The 23,715-nt window shown below is 43.5% G+C and overlaps 1 protein-coding gene across 1 annotated transcript in view; it reads right to left on the reverse strand.

Moving 5' to 3' along the window:
• Positions 1-22,963, reverse strand: part of RASSF3 (Ras association domain family member 3) — a 111,818-nt gene extending 88,855 nt beyond the window's left edge. The window contains exon 1 of the mRNA XM_056338926.1: positions 22,688-22,963. Coding sequence (XP_056194901.1) covers positions 22,688-22,952 — 265 coding nt within the window. The 5' untranslated portion in view covers positions 22,953-22,963. The remainder of the gene's footprint in view (positions 1-22,687) is intronic.
• Positions 22,964-23,715: the final 752 nt, after the last annotated feature.

Consider the following 23,715-nt stretch of genomic DNA (forward strand, 5'->3'; position numbering starts at 1 on the left):
TAACTACCAACCTAATCCACTGGACTCAGTACGTTCTACCAATCACTTAAAAGCAGCTCAGGTTGTCTTTTAATCAAATTAAGTTTTCATATAGAAACCACAAAATGCAGCAGCTTAGAGCACATACTGAATTCCCAGCCTCTGAGGGAACAGAGCCTGAACGAGGATGGGGACCTGGGTGCACCAGCTTCTCACGCCTGATGTCGCTTTTGCGGTAGTTTCAAAAAATGCACTTAAAATCCACCTGTGACAGAATTAAAGGCATCAGATTTTACATTCATTAAACACTTGGCTGAGAAACACATGGCTGCATACATTTCTGCACTGCAAGTGTGACAGAAAGTAACAGAAGGAATTCTGTTTAAAAAGTCAAAAACTGGTCCACAGCATCTACGCAGTTCTACCATGTGTCATGCTGGTATTTTGGGACTTCCACTTGCTCTGACTGTTACCCCCTTTCCAACGTTAAAAACCTAATCAAACGGGTAGAAAACCCCTTCCAGATTAAAAAACAAACAAACAAACAAACAAACCCCAAAAGACAACCAAAGCCGCCCAGTACCTCTCCTCCGGTGTGCAGAACTCACACGCGTACTGCTTTTGAAAGCGCTTACTCTAGTGCCCTCTATTGCTGAACCCCCGAAACAGCCAGCATGAAGTTAACTCAAAAATCAGCTCTTCCTTTTGGTTTTCCTTTAGAAGAAACCTGACCAAAAAGTAAGAACTGGAAAGAAAAGTGTGGTTTAGGTCCAGCCGCCTGCGCTGCTGAGCTGTGAGTTCCTGAGTTAATAAACTCCCTCTTCTTGCTGAAATTAATAGCAGACAAGAGACACCACCAGCAGTTTAGGGAGGGGGTGGATTATAGAAAAGCACTCTTGAGAGCTCAGAAGAGACCTGATTTACCTGTTTTACTTGGCCACAACATTGGGAGTTCGCTCTGAATTGCTGCTGAAGGATCAATGATCACTCTATCAGGGGAGATAAAACCAGCAATTATACCCGAAGTTCAAAAACTTGAACTTTCTGCCAAACAAAACCTGCAGACTGTTACGTTTAAATGTGAAATTAAAAAAAAAAAGTTGAATCAAACTCATCAAATTAAATGAAGCTTAATACAAAAAGAGTTGTGCTTGTGCAGATCACTTCTAGCACTGAGTACAGCTCAATTCTGATCGCTTTTTTTTTTTTGCATGCTGTATCCAGGCTCAGTCTGTTTACATATCAGGCTCTAATGTTACATTATCTCTTCAAAACAGGTAATTCCACACTGCTAATTTATTAATGTTCCTCTTCATAAATGACCAGTCCACAGCTTTTATTTCAGATGCTATAGGTCATCACTCCCACCCTGAGAGTGGACCTTGAAGCAGATGAGCTGCAGAGATGTTTAGTTTAATGCATACAGTTGGTTGTCCTCTTTTTCCTCCCTTGTCTTCCTACGAGCTCCCAGGGCAACAAAGGGAGGCAGTGGAGAGAAACAGCATCTCCCAACTGCTACTGCTTGACATTGACAAAGGAAACAAGAACTGTGGCAGCAGAAAAACAGAAAGTAAAATTAAATCTTCCAAAGTACTTCAGAAGACACAAGCCCACTATAGGCATTGGGTGTAACAGCAATTCCTGATGATACTGACATCTCTCATGTGTTATGGACATACACTTCAGTAATTCTCATCCAAGCAGTGACTGGGCCCGTGAGATGAAGTTCAGTCTCTGAACATATTTTTTTTCTTACTTTTATCATAGGCTTATGAAAATCTTAATAACTCTCCAGGTACAAATCAGGATTTCCTTTGGAAGGGTGGCAGAGTAGCCAAAGAGATTTGTCTTGTCTCATTTAAAACTGGTAGAGCCAAGGAAAAAGGAATTTAGTGGAATGCCACGTTTGCCTCATCTAATTATCTGAGAAATGCAATAAAACAACACATGATGCAATTTGCAAAAGCCACATGACTGGTAAGAGCCATGAATGATAACCACTACAGCGAAAAACACACCATGGATTATCCAGACACAGAATGCGTCTCCCTTGGAAAAATACAGACTCAGAAATAACAGAAAAACTAAACAGTTATTTAATGGGTGGAGAATTACACAGAAATCAACAATAGCGAGTCAAGCTTTCATATTCCCTGGCCTTTATCAGTATTGCCCCTGAAAAACACAAAAACAGATGGACCAGGTTAGACCAAAGATCTACCTGGGCCAGTAGCCTGTCTTGGGAAGAACCTGCCACCAGATGCTTGGGGAACATGTATGAGAAAAAAAGTGAATTTTGAGTGATATTTCCCCTTATGCCTTTCTACTCTCTAGCAATCTGCAACTTGAACAAATGAGCCAGAGGCTGTATCTGCATCTGTTTGTCTCTTGATGTCTCTTTCCTCCACAAATTTCTCTAATCCATTCTTGAATCCATTTGTACTCCTAGTCTCATAAACACCCTGTATCAACCAGTTCCACAGCTGAATTACATGCACGCGTATGTATGTGAAAGAGTAGCTTGTTTTAAGCCCCTGGTTTGGCCATTTCATGGTATGGCCCTGACTTCTACACTATGAGAAATGCTAAATAACTATGCTGTTTTCAATTCTGTGTGCTGTTCTTATTGGTACAGAAGCATATTCTCTTAAAGCCGCCTCTTACCAAGAGGAAAAGCCCTGGTCTGCAGGAGTTTACTAATTTCTTTGATAACCCAAAATCTTCTCTTGTATCTTCAAATATTACTATACCCTCTTTAAGAGGGCATGGTGACCAAGCTGCTTCATATGACATGTGGGCACAGCACAGTTTTCTGGGTTTTCACTTTATTTCTTTCCTAATACCTCTATATACTCAGTTCCCTTTTACCTTGAACATTGAGAAGAGTCTCTTCAGAGAACCATCCACATGATTAATTCTGTTTTCCAAGTGATAAAAGTGAAATTTAAGCCACTGCTCTAGAAGTGCAGCCAGCGTTTTCCCCATATGATTTAGTTTGCATTTATCAACACTGAATTATGGTTTACTGCCCAGTCATTCAATATGATGTGTTTCTTCTACAGCCTTCTACAATTAACTTTAAACTACACTGATGACCTGTTAAAACTGACACCCCACACCCATCTTCTTATTAATTTTGTTAATAAATAATTTTTTATTACAGATGCCAGAACAGCTTCCTCTAGAACTAGGTAAGTGCCCTTTTAAGCAAATCATACCAAAAAAACCCCAAACAAAAACATATATATATATACTTAAAATGAAAAGACACAGGAAAAGCACATATAGAGATGTTTTTGAAAAGGAAAGTGGAAACTAAAATCATGCTTTCACCACACAAAGGATCTTTAAATGGCACACTTCCATTAATAACCTATGTGATCTTAAATGAACACAGGACACAGGCTATTAATTGATGATTAAGAACATTCAAAGCAAATGTGCTGAAATGTCCGAAGCAGATGAACAAATATGAACTGAAAGGACTGTGCCCAGTCTTAATGCAGGCGGAAAACCTGTATTTGTGGTCTGATGGTAAAAGGCCACCATCTCCTACCTTCTTCCAATTTGCTGCAGTATCCTACCCATCTCCAGCACAATATAAATCGTAGCCATGAACTAGATGGTCAGGAAATAAACAGATACAGCAGTCTGAAAAAGCTGAATCACAAGTCTTGGTTACCCACTCCTGCAGGTCCTAGTGAGGTACAACCTTGGGTTGCTGCATCCACACTCCAGAACATCAATGTGCAGTCATAAGCTCACCTTGTCTGATATGACATCAAGTTTAAATAAAAGTGATTTACATCCAGGCTGGCTTCCATCGAGACAGTGTCCTTCTGCTTCCTCTCCCAAACACAGCTAATTAATCCTTCAGATGATATTCCTTTGGAAGCAACCATCTTGTCCACCCATGTGAGCTTGAATGCTCCAAAGCCACAGTTCCCAAATGTCCCTACACTCCATTTATCATCTGTATTGGGCAAAAACTCTCCATCACTCGCAGAGATGGACGCCTTCCTGAGCACCCCTCTGCAAGCTCTGCATGCCTCGCTTGGCCTGACGTGCCCGTCACACCACAGAGCACTGCTCCTATGCACAGCACAGCTGATCTGCAGAAGAGAACTGGGGCCTCAGTGACCTGTGGGGATGGCCAGGTGAACATTTTTTTTTACTAAAAACACATGAGACCTATAGATGCTCACTGGACAGTTGCAGGTACCCATGCAGGAGACACGGACCTGACTACAGGGACCACAGAGATGTGACATGCCACTGACCTGAGAGAGCAAGGGAAGCAGTGGCTTTAACCGACGGGGTTTTGACAAAAACACAGAAATACAGTGAATTACCTGTTCATTCATTTCCCTGGTGTGTAGTCTCACAAATGCTAGGTATGCTACCTCTACATACCCAAACTATTCTCAGAATAACCTGGTTAAAGAGGTCACATAAGGACACAGGTGTTTACAGCATAAGCCATCATATATTAGCTGGCCAAATAGGAAAATCAGAAATGAATTTACAAATATTTTAAACTAAGCCATGCTATATTGACATATCACACTAAAATTATGTTCTCCCTTCCCATATGTGACATAGATTTATTTTGTCAGCTGGATATATTGAAGAGAGATTTCAAAGGCTGACTTTTCTCTTTGTCTGATCAGTTAAACCTTTGTATGTTAATTCTTTCAGAAGGCTGCAAATTTAAGGGGTATCACCATATATCTGTTCAGGTTTCCATTTACTTTGGGTAATACATATTCTTACATAAATAGGATTTTATAGTGGACGCTTGACCATTATGACCAAAAATCCTTCCAAATCAATAAAAATACTAACTTTACTGTTAGAGAAGGACTAAAAGGGCAAGACACTAGAGCATAAAAGTTGCAAAAACCCCCAACCAACAATGAAGGGTAAAAATCAGCTTCAGGCTGTGTGAAACACAGTTTAAGATTTGGTCAATAACTTCTCACTTCCTGCCCTCTGAAAGAGCCTTCCAATGCACCTGGTATGACAGTAGCTCCAACTGATGGGAACCCTCCCCAGCCAAGAGCTGAGAATAAAGCTCTTCATGAGCCAGGAGGATTTGGCAAGAAACACAACTACACAAAATTGCCCACCTCAGACTAACTTAATTTGTTGTATTTATTATAATGGCTTCAGAACAAGCAGGGTTTGTGCCTAGGGCAGTTTTGTCAAAGTACAAAAAATGACAGCAAGCATTGTGCTTTTCATATTTTTCACAGAATATTATAGGATGCTTTTCTGAACAGGTCTAAAATCTGTTTTTCTCCTTTATAAGCCTGAAAAATATCATAAAGGTTTAAATCAATGCAGATCGTAAGATCATCTCTGCCAGGGGTGAGCATTAGTTGCTTAGGAAGAAACTGCAAGAAACAGTAACAGCTGTGGGATCTGAGCCACAAAATTATCTCAAACTAATCCTTAATTGTTAAAAATTAGCTTAAACCCTGAAGCAAGAAGATTTATGTCTCTTTCAAAGATCTTCTTGTAGCTTCAATTGTCATAATATTCAATATTCTTATTCTTCCAGACCCTCTTTAAATCTTGTTACATTCCTGACCTCAGCAGCATCCTCTAGTAATCGAGTTCTACAATTTAATTATATGCTGAATAAAAAATAAAAAAAATATTTCCTTTTATCTGCTGTACATTTGTCACCCCTCACCTTATTCCTCTGCTATAAGACAGAGAAAATAGGAGCTACTTGTCCATTATGATTTTTTTGATCATTGCTTTCTATAGTCTTATCATGGCCCTCTATAATACTTCTTTTTCAATTTCTTTGTGTTTAAATACCCCTCCATGTCAACGCAAATTCTATGAAGATGTTGTAGCAAAAAATCCAAATGCATTTCAAAGAAATAAAGGCTCCAGAACCCTAAATAATGCATCCCTCAGCTTAAGCCTCTTATAAAATGTTAGGTACCCTTGATGGAACTAAATGCACTTAAAACATTATCAGCTACATTTAGTATATTCTGAAACATGTCTAAGGTATTCGTTTAGTCCTCCAGTAAGTAATTTAATCAAAACCAGTTACTGAAGAGCACCCTTCAAATTTAGGAAGTAGCATGTTAGCTGTAGGCAATAGACCGTGGCCAACAATCCCAAAGTATCCCTCCAAGGACATGTTGGAAAACTAACAATTTTTAGGAACAGCAACCTAATTATGCTTTGATAACTCTTTCTAAAATTGCACCAAATGCAACTTTCTGAACACAGTTACCTACAACAGTTCTAAATTCATTGTCATACTTAAAAACCGATTTTGTCTGTGGCAGATTTTGTTTCTGGGTCAGGCAGAGAGGACAAGGCATCCTGAGACACAGGGTGACAGAAGCTGAACAAGAGCAACAACTCTGAGAGTACTATACAGAGGCGCAGTGCCCATCTCTTGGTTCAAATGCTGAATGATATCACACAAAACCTATGACAAAGCATATTAGAGAACATAATCTCTGCCCTTCTTAACATGTCCAAATCATGAAAGTTTCTCTTTTGTTGTTGTTAAAACATTTATTTTATTTTTTAAAGCATAAATTGCTAAAAACTATGAGTATTATTGAAAGCTTTAATTATCAGCTGGTTTATTCAGCTGTGGAAGAAGCCTAGTGATGCAGAATTGTTCTGCTGGCTCATCCTGGATGACCCATGCAAAAAAAATTCTGTTAGTGCCAATACTGGAAGCAATCTGGCAGAAAGACAGAGGCAGAGATAAAGTTGAAAACTCTAGTATGCTGGAGGTGAGGGTAAACCTCTTTGTGTAACAAGGTAGCTATATGGTTAGTACTGCTCAGACTAGGCTTATGCGTTGGGGAACTCTCTCAGAAGGATAGAAGGAGTAACTTGGTTAAGAGTAACCAAAATGTAGTGTTTCAGAGTTAAGGAAGCATGTGAGTAATCTGGTAATTCCTTAAGAACCCAAGGAAAATTCTGGCCACTCAAGAAAAAGGCAGAAATGTTCATGGACTTCAGTGTAGCTAAGGTTTCATGCCACTTGCTCTCTCTGTAAAGACTAAACAGTAATCACTGGTGCAAACAGGAGCTGTACCCCTTCCCCTGTGAGAGGAGCACCAGGGCTTCAGCTGCCTATTACAGATTTATTCAATGAGACTGGCTTCTGTACAGTTATGAGAATTTTTACACTGAGATTTTTTCTGCTTGGATGCAACCTTCTGCTAAAATGTCACATTTCCACCAAAACCACCATTTGGTTATAATCTCATTGTACAGGTAGAAAAGGACACGTAGGGCACTTTTGACACTATTCACAAATTCAGTTCAAAAGAAATGCTAACACATACATTAAAATCATGGTAGAAAGGCAAATCTTACTCAAACCACAGGATGTAGAAAGATATGGGAGAAAAAACACAAAGAAGTGTTATTTTTAAAGCAAAGTTCACATTGTTTCTTGTTACAAGTCATGGATGCAATATTCTTTTGTAGTTCTGAGCGAAAAGATAACTGGCATGTAACACTTTCACATATGTGCAATGGCCAGCAATTAAAGCTCTCAATAACATTTATTGATACTTTTTAGCCGCTTATGCTTTCACAGTAACAAATGAGATGCAGGAATTATCTGATGTGTTATGAGGACTCAGGATGATTTGATGTATTAGGGGGGACTTGAGATTACCAATATTGAAAGAGAAGTTAATCAAAGTTCTAGTTTTAGTCAAAGGATGTTTTGCCACAGACTTCAGTGAGCTAGGATTTCCCTCTGGATATTTGAAATCCATGGACTCCTTCACATGGGAAGAAGTCACACACCATTTAGACATGTGGCCCAACACAGATCTCAGATGGCATAACTTGTCCTTCCCCTCTCAGAGTCACAAATCTGTTACATGAAGCACAATACTAAATTGCTCAACTGCAGAACTGACCCAAATCCCATCCCATAAAAATTATGTTCTTAATGTTGCAATACTTGCAGAATTGACAAGTTCACCATTTTGGTCAACAGAGTCCTCATCAAAAGAAAACCGATCTTGTACAATTAGTCCTTTAAGAAGAACAGAAAGAACTCAGCTTCCTAAGCTATGGCAGTGCAAGTTCCTCCAAAGCCCTGAGAATTTGCCTCGGCCCCAGCTTTAACAGACCACGCTAAAGGGACAAAACAGTCTTTGGGCTTTAAGGGTGTTTATGAGAATGCTAGTCTGAGAGGTGCAAACGCTTCTCTGCAAGAACTGGACAAGGATCAGAGCACTGAGCTATCGTTAGAAGCAATGCCTTTCACTAACTGGAGAGCTGAGCGGTACTGCATTTCAGCTGATAAAATGGAAGTGAAGGACAGTGCATCACTGTTGAACACAAGCCCTCTCTAAACTGCTCATCACTTCCTGTGAAAACTGGTACAATGAGTTAAGGTCTTTAGTCAGTTCAATCTTCTCACAGCCTTCTAGATCAATTAACAGGTTAAGGCAATTCCAAATAATTTTCTGGCGTGTATTCAAGTCATATTAGAGCTTCTATATACATACCTAAGAGAGAAAAAAGGTCTACAAAAACAAGACACCAAATATCATTGACATGATTATTAATAAGAATAAATTATACAGCTGCAAGAGCATTCTTCATGTGAGCAAGCCTAATGAACCTTCTATTGCATTTCCAGAATATTTTTACAGTTTTGCTTAATGAGCCTCAGAGAATGGAAAAACACAAACAATGCTGGCCTGGAGAAGTTAACCAGATGAATGGAAATAAATTATTTTTGCCCTTTTAATTTCTTTTTAGCAGGAAAAAAAGTCTAAAGAAACATAGCAGCAGACTTACCAGCAGACTTCCAGAGAAGTTTTACTGTCCTTCTCCTTGAACTGCTCAATGATTTAGGAAACCAATAAAAAAAACGTGCTATCCTCCTGATGGATTTGCTCAAGTCATTTCTTATTGCCATAGCTGAACGGGCTCCACAGCTACACCAGGAACAACAGACACATGTATTCAGGCAGAGAGAGGAAAGACCATGAATACCCACACGGAGCGTGCTCGCTCTGAGCTCAGCGTCAGCCAGCACGTCTCAGGACCACCTGTTAGTCCTAAATCCCCTCCCTCTCCGTCACTCTGCTCCAGACTTCCCTCGTTATTACAAGAAGCAGCTATATTAATAGATGCTTTGGCTAAAGAAAGACCAATGCTTCAGAGTCTTAACCTGGTACTGTGTTTCCAGTGATGTTAAAACAAGACATGTTTTCCATAGAAAGGTTTTGAAGGGCTCATTTGTTCCATCTCAAGCTACCTTTGCTAGGCTGCAAACAAATAAACCCCAAAACTGATAGACACAAGTCCCCTTTCAAAACTCCCTGATTTAAATCAACAGGATTTTCTGTAGAGTGTTTCTCAAAGACCTTCTTATGAAGGTTCTCAGCAGTAAATTTAACAGAGATTTCTATAGATACACAGGGTGTTAAAAATGCAACTTCACTCTTAAATGGATTTTAAGGCAAATGTAAGAGTCAAATCACTCACTGCCACAGCTCAGTTCAGAATCAAGCATCTATCAACATCACTATCCAAAGAAATTAACAGCATCTAGGTAGATAAGACTACACATGCTTCAAACATGATATATACTAAATTGTAAATCCAGAGATGCTATGAACTAATATATGCACCCTGTGACATTTAACACCAATTCTAACATACATTTTTTAACAGCAAGACTATTTAACCATTTCCCAAGCTCAGTATGATTTCCTTGACTATTTCCCCGTTTCTCTTCAGCTTCTCACATTTTATTTGATTTTTTTCTTCTGCTAGATCTGAATTGTAGAAAACACTGAAAATCAAGACTAATGTCGTTACAAAACAAAGATCCTTTTATACCAACCTTTAAACTACAGAAAGTATGGGCTTTGTTACACCAGCTACGTTCACAGCATGCAGTTAATAACTCTTCTAGAATTCACAATGTATTTTTCTACGCTAAAATATGTGAAGTATTTAACCCCATTTTAAACATCCAACATTTTTAACATACTGCTGCTTCTCAGGACCAAGCTAGATAGATTGCATTTCCTCTGGTCAATATGTCTCTGAAAACAAATAAACATTTCCATTTGTACTGTATCTGCCACAATTCTTCAGCCAGTGTCAATGAAAAAGCAGAAGGCAGGACTCAGGCTGCCAGACATGTCTCTTGTTTGAGCTCCACCCCATCATACCAGCAGGAATTTAGTAGCAAAGTGACGGTTTTAGCACAAGTAGGAGGTCTGTCACCCAATTCAGCACACGCAAGGGGCAGAGTTAAAGGCCCAACAGCTAACTCGCTTCTTTCAGGAAACAGCGTGGGTCTGAATGTTTAAGAACATCTGCCAAATACCAAATCAAACAATAATTTTTTTTTAAATGTATACATATAAAAATTGAATGAAAATCCAAGTAGCATTAAAAAATCTCCACAGTATTTTAGACCAAGTGAATATGTGTGTTAAGACAACTAGTTTTATAATTTGATAAAGAATCCATATAGGTATGGATCTTTAGCAGTATATGAAGGGCGCAGGAATATTTTTTTTTCATTTAACAGAAAATGCTGGTACAGTCTTTTTGTTATACTGGTATTTTATGAGGCTTAAAAAAAATATGCAGTAAACCACACCAGAATATAACAATATAAAGAGGTAAACTGACTTTGCAGATGAGAATAAAAAAACCTGCGGAGGTTTATACCTTACAGTGTTTAGTGCCTTACTGGAACAAAAAATAGGCAAGAGCACAAAACGTTGCATATTACTTTAAGGCAAACAGAACTCATTCTATACAAAAAGAGTCAGTTCGGTGAATCTGACAATTACGCTATGCAACAAACCAGCTAATACAGATGAGAACACGGACCTCAATTCAAGCTGAACCGAACAGCAGTGCTAGCTAGCTTTGCAGTAGTTTCATGACTCCTTCATCACTTCACATCTCTAGGCCCTAATTAGGTCAAAATGTAGAGCTAATGGACAACAGCCTGTCCCCCACAGTTCACGGATGAGGGGTCTGTGATGATGATGGGGCTTCCTCTCAACCTGAACTGTTATCTTTAGAATATGAGCCACTGTGCTCTGCACAGCAACGAACCGCTGTCAGCCCGCATCAGCTGCATCAGCTGGGCTAGGGAGAGTTCACACAGTCCCTCCTAAGGCAACTCTGCTTACATTACACTGCAGCATTACTAAATTTAAGAATTCACTGTATTAAAAAGGTACTGCACAGGGCTACCTGTGTACCTTTCAATCTACACTGACCAAGAGACAGTGCATGGAAATGCTTTCCAAGGAGTACCGAAGGACCTGAAACATGAGCAGAGTCACACTCTTGATCCCTGCCTCCCTTTAAGGAAAAAAACCAACCATGTAAGGCTTTTTCCCTGCAGCAGCTTTCAACCCCCAGGTCATACTCTGCTCATCTAAGCAGGGTGCTGGAGGAGGGGAGGGAGCGACTGCTGCCCGCGCTGCAGTCCCACCTGCCTGGGAAGGGAGGTGAGCAGCTGTCCTCTGCTCTGTGGACAGCCTCTGACCTCCTGCCTCCCCGCCATGGTGCAGAGGTCAGTTCTCAGCAGGCCTCCACCGAGGGCAGAAACAGCACACGCAGACTTCATGTGTGCAGCGCCCATGCTCTCCAGCCACAGGCTGGGATGTGTGGCAGGTCACTGCCTTGGCAGGAGAGCTGGCCACATCACACTGCTCTCAGCAGCTGTCCCACAACCCGCTTTCCATGTGGAAACCTGCGCGCACCATTGGAAAGCAAAGGGGTGCTCATGGAAGGTCCAATGGTTTAGACACATCACTGTATGTCTACCCTGACATACAGAGCCTGGCAGAGCAGCTCTGAACAGAGCTACAGCGGCTGCCTTGCCGTAGCCCTCCTATGCCCACTGCCCGAGCTGGGAAAACCAAACAACCCAAACCCACCCTCGCGGTTACATACTCTTAAACAATGAACCGTAAACAACCAGCGGTGTCTGACTGGGAACATTCTCCTGGAGTGTGCCAAGTTTATACAGTTTTAAAGCAAATTCTTTGCCAACAAGCATTTGTTAGAGCAATGCAGCAGCGCTGAGATACCATAACAATGAAGGCTAACTATGAGGAAGAGACAGTGGTACCAGATGGGGGGCAGATGCAGAACTTTCTCTGCTCTAGGGCAGAAGAGCATTTTTCCTCAGTGAGGAGTTACTGCCATTTCCACTGCTAGGTAGCAAATGACTGGGATGAGCGAAGGATTTTTTTTGCTTTGACTTAACTGGAACTTCTCCATTTAGTCTGCTTTCAGGAACAAAGATACACACACACCTATCCACAGTGGGAACTGCGTGTAGGAAAAGCTAAACGTATTAAGGAATATCTGCTTGCCTGCATTAGCAAATGTCCCTATTGGCTGGGCTGAAAATGAGTTTTTGCTTTCTTTGTAGACAGTAATGTACTTGGAAAACAAAGTGGTGTCTTTCCAACCTGTCACAGTATAAGTATGTGACACTATGCTATATGCCACACTGACAGGCAGAGTTCAGTGTGGAGAGGTTCACCAGCCATTCTTCACAAGGATATTTTCCATATTGATGGAGCTTAAAACTTCCAGAGAAGGAGGAAGAGAATTCCAGACCTCCATGGACTGTTTCCCTCCACTTTTTGCCTGACAGAGATCTGAAATGGACTAAAAGATTTTAGCAATCCAGAACTGGGTTATGCAGAGAAACACTGTACCTATGCACTGGGCAGAACTGAATGTGTGAAACATACTTAACTAGAAATTATAAACAGAAGCAGTGACTTTCCTTAAACCCTGTTCAGCTGTGTGTCAGTTTTATCCAAGTAGTGAGGGAGGGGTCCTGCCTCACTGGGTTTGAGCGCTACTGCATTTGCATGACACTGTCAAGACACAGTATCACAGATTTCATACTAAAATATAATGTATAACATCATCATGTGTGACAAAGCTATGCAGTTGCTAGGAAGCTTATAAAGAACACAATACAACTACTAAAAGTAAAGAAACAAAAAACTGCTGCATTTGAACTTAGTTCAGCAAAAGTAGCATAATACTTCCGATTCCCAGCTCAGCTGTTCATCCCTCCCTAATCCAAATAAGCAGCTATATTTGTGAGCTTTCTAAAAAAACTTCTGATTCTCAGCAGCTGCACACACACAAAAAGAAGGGATTAAAAATTAACCAGTGATTGGCAATCTGCAACTTTCAAAACTTTGCCTCCCTTTGAAAGATGGAAATTGAAGAACTGTAGTAGTCAAACTGATGTAAACCACATTTGTTATCAGATTTAATGACCTATTACTTTACAGATAAACAAATAAGGTTAAAATAGAATTGCATAGACACCTTCCTAGCTGTGGCATCAAAAGTATTTCACATGTTCAGTTGTCTGTTATCAAGGCTTCTGATAATTTATACACTGATAGGTAATAAATGTGATATGAAAGCAAAGAAAACTGACAAAAGAGAAGGGGAAAAATGTTGAAAACCTTACACAATGCACCACAGGTGACAGTTGTGTCAAGAGACAAAGATACCGTAAAAAGATCACACAACCCAAACCTTGCTGCACATCAGACTCTACTACTACCAGATCTGTATCTCTAGAAATTCCCATCCAACATTTTTTTCTGAAAAAAATGCTGCTAGTCCAGACACTTCCCTATGTTTAGAATGACTTTTAAAGTAAAGCAGCATGAAATTTGGATGAAACTCATCCAAAATGGAGAGGAAGCAAATGAGTATTAAACAAGCATGAGCAGTTTCAACACTTTTTCATGGCCCTACAGAAATCTCTCTGTACAAGCAGGTAGCTGGGCTTCGTCTAATTGAATACAGATGTCTGCAGCTGCACTGGTTGTCATGGCTGCCTCTGCAGTCAGCAGAGAAAGACCAGTGCCTCTTGGGCAGCATATTTATTCCCATCCAAATCCATGAGGTGAACTGTGCCCTGCACAGTTTCTGGTGAAACCATGGAAAGCAGATTGGAGCCTAGGAGAGCAACAGTCCTTCTTAGCACTCAGTCTGAGCAGCAGTAGGGGCAAAATGCGGTATCCTGGCTTTTCTGTGGCACGCTGAGGACATCTTACATGGAAATCCCTGAGGTTTTTCAGATATGTCATCTCTGTTAGAGATGGAGGACAGAAGCCAGAATGATGGAACCCAGACAACCAACAACAGCAGGTCTCATTTCAGAGCTGTGACATAAACACACAGAAGCACTCTCAAATACAGCGGGGTTTCGGTTCATTTTCTTCAAGCCTTAAGTGCTGTTTATTCAAAATAAAATACATAAATTCAGCCTATCAATCATGTCTCAAGGTACTCTGAGATTAATTTCTTACTTCTTCTACAGGCTATCTATTGGGGAATAACTGGATTTCTCCCTTTGATAAGTAAGGAGCAGGAAGGTTTCTTCTGAGCAATAGCTCTGAAGAAACACATCCTGGATTTTGAGGAAGAAAATCACAGCACTGAAGTGCATTCGTTCACACCTGGTTGCTTCTTATTTCACTCTACAATATATTACACTATCACTAAATATTTTCCTACATTGTTACATGGAAAAGAGTATCTCTGTATTTCAGTAACATTTCTGCTTGATTCTTTTCAGTATCATCCCTCCTACTGTAAGTTGTTTCCTGTTTCATTTTGAATACTTCAACCTGTAAAATTTGTTTTAATTTGCTTTATGCTATTTTCCAGATGCTGGAACTGTGCAGGGGCAGACAGGACCAGCACAGTACAGTGATGGAAGTGAGTGTGTGGGAGAGGACATTGGTGTGCTGATCCAGCAGAGCATCAGGAAGATTCATGGACTAATTTCTGGAGACTGCTGCCAGTACAATGCGATGCACATTAAGGCTCACTGCGTGTATGTAGGTGGGTTTGTGCATTGAAACTGAAGTTGAATATAAATTAAAAAAGCTAAATGCAGAGAATAGTAGTGCAATGTGAAAATAACACATTAGTGTTAATTTTAGCCATGTAGTAGATATTATACTAGTAACGGGAAACTCAGGAAAATGAACAGTCTTTAGGAAAACTACTTTTGCACACACAGAGCTATGCTTCAGAGTATGGGAAAATAAAACTCAAGGCTAAAACTGGAGAGAAGATACTGAGGTGCCTTATAACATGGTTTGACACATAGGACTTGACTGAGCGAATAACAGACCAACTTGCCTGTGGGCTTTGGGTGACTTTGTGCCAAAATTAATAGACTTCTCAGTGAGAGCTTGCATGGAATTATCACTAAGGGAAATCAGATGGAGGTGGAAAAGCAAAAATATGCGTTAAACATTGCTAAAACAGTAAGTTTATTCAACCTAATCTGGTCTGCTTAAAATTAAAAGCTGCCTGATCATTTTTAGGGTACAAGAAAGCTGTGAGCATCCTTCTTTAGACATCTGCATGTAGTATGAGTGATTACGTGCAGTTTGCACTTGAGATTAACAAGGGTGCACCTTGTACATTTATTCTCTCTTAGAAGAGTAAGATGTTTCTTACTTTAGCCATGGCAGCTACTAGGTAATAGATGAATATTTAGAACTGGAGTCTAAGAGAAAAATACAGAAAAGAGATATTGCAGAGCTCAACTTTCATTGTAGCCTTTCACGCTTTCTTCCAAGCTCCTACACTCACTGTCAGGCTGTTGTACCCGAGCTACTATATGTGATGTGCTCTTCCTTTACTGAGCAAAATCAAAAAAGCATTCATCAGTACTCAGTATGGTGTGGAGAAAACAGCCATGTCTAGCAGCTCATAAAGCCACCCGGCCAAAACCAGAATCATTATTTTCTTTCTGTTGTGCACACTGCTGACCTGCATTGACTGGATAAAGAGATCCTTCCAAGCAGGCTGGAGGCTTCTAGTCAGTGCAGCTTAGCAACAGAAGGAAGAGATGACTATGGCTCCTGCATGAGAGCTGAACTCTAATGCTGGCTTGGCCAGTGACCTCCTGGGTAACCTTGAAAAAGTCACTTCACCTCTGGGTGCTTTCACCTGTGTCTGTTTCACTCCTAGCACTTCAGAGCAGGGGATGCTTCTTCCTGCACAAGCTCACTGTCTATTATGGACTTAGGGTGGTTGAAAGCTCCTAATGCTAACAGCAGATTAAAAAACCCCAGCAAAACAGTTGGAAGAAAAACCTTAGCAATGAACTATGCTAGTAGTTTATCAAAATATACATTACCCTGTAAAAACTTTACCTTTTTCCCCAGTGTGTTACAAGCATAGATACTAGCAATACGTAAACAATATGCAGGCACAATGTAATTGAAAAGGCACCTGTATCGTTACTTCCCGCAATGCCTCAAACTCCTGGCCAAGCAGTGCTAACTCTCTGTTGAACTTTGAGTACGAAACAGGCATTAAGACACAGCAAGCTCTCCAAAGCTTTCACCTGACAAGGTCAAGTTTCTGCTTGGTTCCCCAAGGCTTACCAGCAAGCAGAACATCACGCTGGCAGGTAATGGCAACATTTTTATGATAACATTTTTTGTAAAGAGATCATTGCTTTGATGTTGTATTACACATCTTGAAGACATCCTAGGTTATGAACACTGCCTGCAGAAACACCTGTGTTATCACTTTCTCATTAGCAGACTCCTTTCTACTCCCGTATCAGCTCTCAAATACCTACTTGTTCAAAACGAAGCCGTAGGGCATCTGGCCTCCTTCCACCCTGTGTGTGAAACGAAACACAGGGTATCTCCACATCAGGAGAGGGTTCCTGCCCACTCACAACAGCCTCTGCAGCAGCTCCCCACACAGTGGCTCCAAAACACGAGGAAGACAAGAGGGAAAACCACGCAGCATTTTCAGAGCCTTTCAGTGTTAGCATCTGAACATTATGGGGTGATTTGTTAAACTTTTCTCTTCACCACTATGCAAACTGAATAACAACTGCTTGTATTCTCTGTAGCCTCTTAGGGTTCTGTCTGAGACCCAAACTCTGAAGGACACCATAATTAACAATTAACCATTCATGAGATGGTGAAAACAAGAACAAAGGAAAAGATGCTCAGAGAATGGGTTAAAGCCTCTATGTATGACAGCATATGGCTTAGGGGTGGGAGATGGGACTCACACAGGAGGAGAAATGTCAGCGGCCAAGAAAACAAGACACACAGTAACCAAGGAATTCAGTGAGGGGTTACCGTTCTCTCCAAACGGGGGAGGAAAGGGCTCAGCTTTGCAGCAGTGGGAGCCTCACTGTGGCTGAGGAGACCACAGAAATGCCCCTGGAGGTGCAAAGAAACTGAGGAAGACAGCACGCATTAACTCTTGAAGAGCAAGCTCCATCAAAGCTGCTTCTTGCCGGCAATTTCCACACCTCTTCCTTCCTCCCTGCACCAGGCACGCCAGCCTCCAGCTCCACCAGACTTGTGGAGCTCCAGCAAAAGCCTCGCTGGGGCAGCAGATCACCCACTCCTGCAAACCCAACGGGGAGGAAAACAGGGCTCTCTCTGAGCAGAGCTCCACCAGCACAACCCAAACCCTGTTGCCTTAAGCTGCTCCAGCCCCTATGGATTCTGGGAAAATTTGGTAATTTTGGATTTAAAAGAAAATAAAGAAAATTTTGGGAACTGAGCATTGTTGAGCAGCTCTCCGCAGAAAGAACAAGAAAGGCAAGCAGGTTTCCACCACTACTATTTCTAATTTGCCCCCTGGTTCTCACTCTTCAGATAAAACTTTCAGAGGCTCCTTCAACCCCCAACAGTTTTGGTAATTCAAGTCGTAACTCTAGAAGCAGCTTTAGCAACTTAACCCCCTCATTACATGTGATTAAATACAAACACGCTCCTACTGCAGAGACAGTGGACAATGTTTATCCTCTTCTTTAAAAACATGGAAAAGTATGTTACACAAATTTGATGTCAAAAAAATATCTTTCTGAAGGAAAATACCACTGTGCATTTGCTCCACATTTTACCCTCACTTCTGTAAGGGGGAATCTATTTCTTTACCACTCCTGACAGTTAGGAGGCATTTAGATAACATACCCTAATTTGTTCTAAGGAGATAAGGGCTTGGGGTTTTGTTTTGGGTTTTGTTTGCTTTTACAGATACTTAAAAAGCCCTGTAGTAAGAGAGCTATACCACATATTAAAATGTAACCCCTCTGTCCTTCAACTGTGCTCAAAGCAGGAGTTAACTACTGAATATTCAGAGCCAATATAAAAAAACCCACATTAGAAACTGAACAAGGCCCCCATCAAAATACCCATTTCAGCAGAGAAAAACCCCGAAGGCCCTGATAGGCCCTGAAACTGCTGTACACTTCACAAGGGAAGGTCGCTCAAAAAACAAAGTCTGAGAAATGGGTAAAAAAGGTGTCAAGAAGATTCAGTGAATGAAGCTGAAATGACCACCCGGCAGATTTGAGAGGAAGGGGACACCTGCAGTCTTACCCATGGGCTTTTGCACCTCTGCAGAGCACCCTGCAACCGAAGAGGCTGCTATGCCGGGACTGGGGTGTCTGCCTGTGCATGGGTCACACTACACCCAGATAGCGTTACAGGTGTAACGCCACGGGTATAGAAAGTAACAGTATAGGTAAGGAGGAAACAGGCTGAGGGACATCACTTCCAGCTAGCATTAAAGGACGCCCACTGACTCCATCGATTGCACCTTTATAAAGGACTCCAACCACCAGAAATCCAACTGAAATATTCTGGTGTTTCCTTTAGCAGGCAACTTTTTACAGGCAACTTAACCCATACTTGTGAGGCTCTGTTTGCTTCACAAGCCCCTTACAGTATTACAGCGTGCTGGTCTTCACTCCCGCAGCCCCACCAGCCTCGCCATATAAACCCAATACACACACCAATGCATATGTTGTCGCATGGGCAACGTACAGTTGGTAAGAGTAATAAATATCAGTTCTTCAAGGTCATGCTTTTAACATGCATGGGTAAATGAATCTCCATGCATAAAAGCATCCAGGAATTCCCAACCAAGTCCCACCACAGAATACTGGAAAGGGACAACCTGTTTTCCACAGTACTTCTAAATACCATATCTGCTTACGTTATTTATCTGCATAAATACCATCTGCTTAAATATCTTCAGAAAGTTTGAACCAAAAGTCATGTAGGACCTATAACTTCTCTATATTCTTTTGAATGAAGAGCAAAACTTCTGAAAAGGCCAAGCAGCATTTCTATTTGGTTCAGTGACCAAGTGTATCAGAAATGAAAGTGTCCAAATGCAAGGTAAAAGAAAGTTACAAAAATGAACTAGGAGGTCCACAGCAAGTAGTCCACAAAATAATTCCTTTCACACCCCCTCCACCTTTGTACACCCCATCTGTTGACCAGACTATGGGGAAAGTAAAATCTTTCCGAAACTGTATTCCAAAGCCTGGCAGTACTGCCTTTCATCTAAAACCATAAGAAATACCTCATTTTTCAAATGCCAAATGATACAGTGAAACAAAGCAACAGCTCCAGGGTCTCTACACTACATAATGCTACACACCATGAAACCGTCAATATGATGTAAGAAACTGAGAAATTTCACTCAGAACACTATCAGATCAAAAGAAAAATAGAATGCTAGAAAAGAAAAAAACACTTTTTACTGTATGTCATTTAATTGGTATAAACCAGAATAGTCCTGACTGCCTCCATTTCAAACAACTTTATGCAGTGAAGCCAGGCCAGGCAATGGCATCCTGCATTGGCACAGCATCACCAGGTTTTACTCCAAATAACAGAGGTGAAAAGGTGAATAGCAGCGCAACTCTGGACTGCTAAACCAATTAAGTCTTTCTTGAAAAGGAATCCAAAACAAAAGCAAGAGCTCAGATACTTCTGAAAAAGATGCTTTGTAGTATTTCATTACACTTGGCTTTCCTCCTGGGCTGAAGTCCAGAAGTATCAGCAATGCCATTTTTATTTTTTTTTCAAGAAATAAGTTGCTTGAATAATGTGCACCTTGTGCACTGCATTGAAACAGATGATTGTTTATCTCCTTGAAATTTTTTTTCGTTCTGATCTTTCTTTCCTGAGTTATATGAAAGTATTTTTTCACCTTTTAGCAGAAGCCTGAAAACAGCCTTGTGAAATACAAACAAAATTCACTCCAAGGATCCCACCTCACTTTATGGTGTGTACCAAGAAGCGTACAAAACCCCAAAGACAACCACAGCTCCACTGTGAAACGATGAAAGCAAAGTTGAGCCTTTACTGAAGCTCAGCTCGGGTATCGTCCTTGTGGGGAAGGCAGGACAGCGACACACAAAGGAAATCCCCGCTCCCATGAAGACGTCACTGAACTTTTCTCTTAGACAAAAGTCTGCACCTAAATACTTTAGAATTACTCCCTTGATATGCCCTTGGACTGCTTCCCTGCCCCAGAGGGAATTTCTCATGCATTTTAATTCTTATCGCCAAATCCACCACCTCTGACTGACTGATCTTGTCTGAGGACAGCAATCTAGTGAGAATTAACTTCAACCAATACTTAAACAGGGTAATTCAAATAAATGTATTATCTATGTCTTTGTGACTCAGAATCACAACAATTTAGTATCTAACTCCCTCTTTATCAGTAGTGGACCATCTGGAAGATGCTGTTGTGTTTTGCGTTTTAGTTGATGTGAAAGTCCCTACCACTTGTGGCCACTGGAGAACACAGTTATCTGGGAACCTTTCGGCACTGTCACACCTTGCCAGGCAGAATAAAATCTTTGAGAGGTACTTGCAATTTTAATCTCAGTTGTAATCTCTGCTTCACAAAGGATACCCAAAGGAGATCATGGCGTTTTTCACAGAGGTTACCACAGTGGCCACAAGTTTAGCTGTAGTCCTGGTTGCATCTGCTGCAGCTTTCAAGACCAGTTTAGACACACTTTAGATGTTGAGCACAGCTGTGTCTGCTGGCTTTCCAAAGCAGGGGACATCTATTTCTTCTGTATTCACTTACTCACAGAAGAGACTGTGACTATGGGTGCAGACTGACGTCTGACCACAGAGCGGATTTAGCAGCTCTGAGCCGGGAGGGCAGCCGGCCACACGTTCCTTCACGCCTCTGTGCTGTCCTGGCACAGCCGTATCTGTTCATCAGGCCGGCCCGCTGGCGAGCCTGCAAACTGGGAAAGAACAGAGGTTCTTGCAGCAGCCCTTGTGCACTTTAGCTATTGTTTCCTTTCATCTCCATAGCACTTAACAGCTTTTAAATATTATATTCGTGCTAGGTCATAAATGCTGAATGCTTCCTCTGCTACTTAAACAGCAATTAAAGAGAGCATCTTGAAGTACTATGCCTCATAAAAATTGAGTTTGTCATGGAGGAGAAGGAAAAGCATTGTAAGCTGTAATCATTCTGAGAAAACGTTCCTGGGAGCTATACAATCCTACGTGACACTTGAAGTTCTTGCCATGGAGCATCTGCTCATAAAAGAAAAAATACTCTTTTTAAGGTTTATTTTTACATCAGCGCACTATACACTCTTGTCAGAGCAAGCGGTGCACTAACTTAAATGATAAATAAAATACATTTTATTTTCACAGCCAAAGTATTTCCATTCCAAGAGTAACTGTAAAAAAAGAGCTACTGAAAGTGAGCATAACTGTGAGAACACTAGATCATAACAGGAATTTTGTATCTCAGCAGAGGACAGTACAAGGTTATTACATCTCCTTAAGCCACAGCAAAGCAATAGGGAAAGACTGACCTTTCTGTCCTGCCTTGAGTGTCACACATCACCTGTTAAACAAGGGCCCAATGACGTACATGCAAAGCAGCGCACACACCTTAACGCCTTGCTCCACCAGGGACAGTGTGAGATTGTCCCCCAAAGCGCAGCCGCACGGCCGCCACGGGTGAGGAGCAGCCTGAAAGGCGCGCTTGGCCGCAGGGCTCTGCACCACAGCCACTCTCGGGGGTACCGTGACACCCAGCGGCGTGGCCCAACGCTTTTCAAACCAAGGGATGGCGAAAGATGGCTTTTCATCAGCACAACATTGCGTATGTTCTCCTACCATAAAGAACTGGAGGTAGCAGGTGAATGAAGTCACTGTAGATACACTGCCGTACACTTAACACACTTTTAAAGTACAGTGGCAGTAACCATAGGGCTGGAAAGCAGCGCAGTTGTTTTCTACACAGGGAAAGGAAAATGCACCTTTGCCTACTGTGAGCCAGAGCCCAGGGACGGACGGACACGTACGTGGTGTGTCCATGGGACGTGCGATGCTCCAAGACGCAGCCCGCCGTCTCCTCCTGCCTGCAGGACCGGGGAGAAGGCGCTGTGGCTCCTGCCGGGGGTGGGAGCCCACCGGAGCCCTTCGGAGCGGCGCTGCCCCCACGCCCTGGCACAGGGCTACCTGCCCGACGGGCGCAGGCGGAGCGCTTGTCCCTGGATCGTGCCGCGCTGTCACCCCGCGGTCACCCTGTTGTCGCCCCGCGGTCACCCCGCGGTCACCCGGCCGCGCAGCACGAGGGTCCCGCAGCGCCCAGCCCTCACGCTCCAACGCTTCGCGGAGGGACCGGCGGCTCCCGCCGGCGCCGGGCGAGGGACGCGCTCCCAGCGGGTGGCGGACAGCCGGCCTCGCCCCGCGAGCCGCACGACCCTCGGTTCTGCGCGACCCGGGACCTCCCGGCTCCCCGGCACCGGCGCCCGCCCGCCCGCCGCCCGTGTCCCGGCAGAGGCCGCGGGCGGGCCCGCCGGGGCGCTCACCCGCGCAGCGCAGGCCCTGCGAGAGGACGAAGCGGCAGCAGAGGTCGCACCACGTTCCCGCCGCCGCCGGCCCGAAGCGGTGCGGCGGGAGCGGCGGCGGCGGCGCCTCGAAGATGGTGCGGACGTGGCGGGGCCGCGGCGGGGCCGGGCGGCGGCGGTCGCCGTGCGCGGCGGGGCCCGAGACGCCGGCGGGCGCGTCCGGCTGTGGGAACGTCGCCCGGCCCCGCGGCGGCTTCCCCCGCTTGTCGCCCGGGGCCGCCGCCATGCGGAGCGCCGGCCGCCGCCTGCCTCTCCCCGCGGAGCGGCCCGGGCGGGCGGCGCCTCACGCACATGACACCCGCGGGCGAGGGGAGCGGAGAGACGGCGGGGGGGCGCCGCACCGCACAGCCGCACCGCACTGCACCCGTGTCCTCCCCCGGCCCGGCGCGCTGCCGCCGAGCCCTCCCGCCATGAAGCGTCTCGGGGGGAACGACCACGGGCGGGGGCTGCGAGGCGCCGCCGGCCCCGTTCCCTCGGCCCGCCGCCGCAGAAAGTCGTTGCCGCAGCCAGGAGCTGCCGTTCTCAAGGCAGTCGCTAGCGCTGTGCATTACACGCAGGTGTGAGGCGCTTGCAGGAGGTACGTTTTACTGCCGTAGATAAACCAGCTAAGACCCTGCGGCTTGCGGCGCCTCCGCTTGTTTGCTGCCCGCGCCGACGGGAAGCTCTCCCGGGAGCGACCGCGGTGGGACCGGCGGCACCGGCAGGGCAGCGAGCGGCGGGCGCGGGGCGGCCGGAGGACGGGTGGCCCCGCCGGTCGCTCCTCCGAGCCCGGCCTCCCTGCTGCAGCAAGCTGGCGGCGAGTCACAGCGCCGCGGGCAGGGCGAAACCCCGGTCGGCCAGGCCCGCAGCTTCAGAAAGCATTGCCGCCGAGCTGCCTGGCGCGCCTGACGGGCACATCTCCCGGGCACTAAAACCGCCTGTTTTAACGCAGCCTTGCACAGGTTTTAAGTGGTGTAAAGTGAGACGTAGCCACGCTTTTAATACGTTTT

This window comes from Falco biarmicus, chromosome 5, assembly GCF_023638135.1.
Source record: "Falco biarmicus isolate bFalBia1 chromosome 5, bFalBia1.pri, whole genome shotgun sequence".
Lineage (NCBI taxonomy): Eukaryota > Metazoa > Chordata > Aves > Falconiformes > Falconidae > Falco > Falco biarmicus.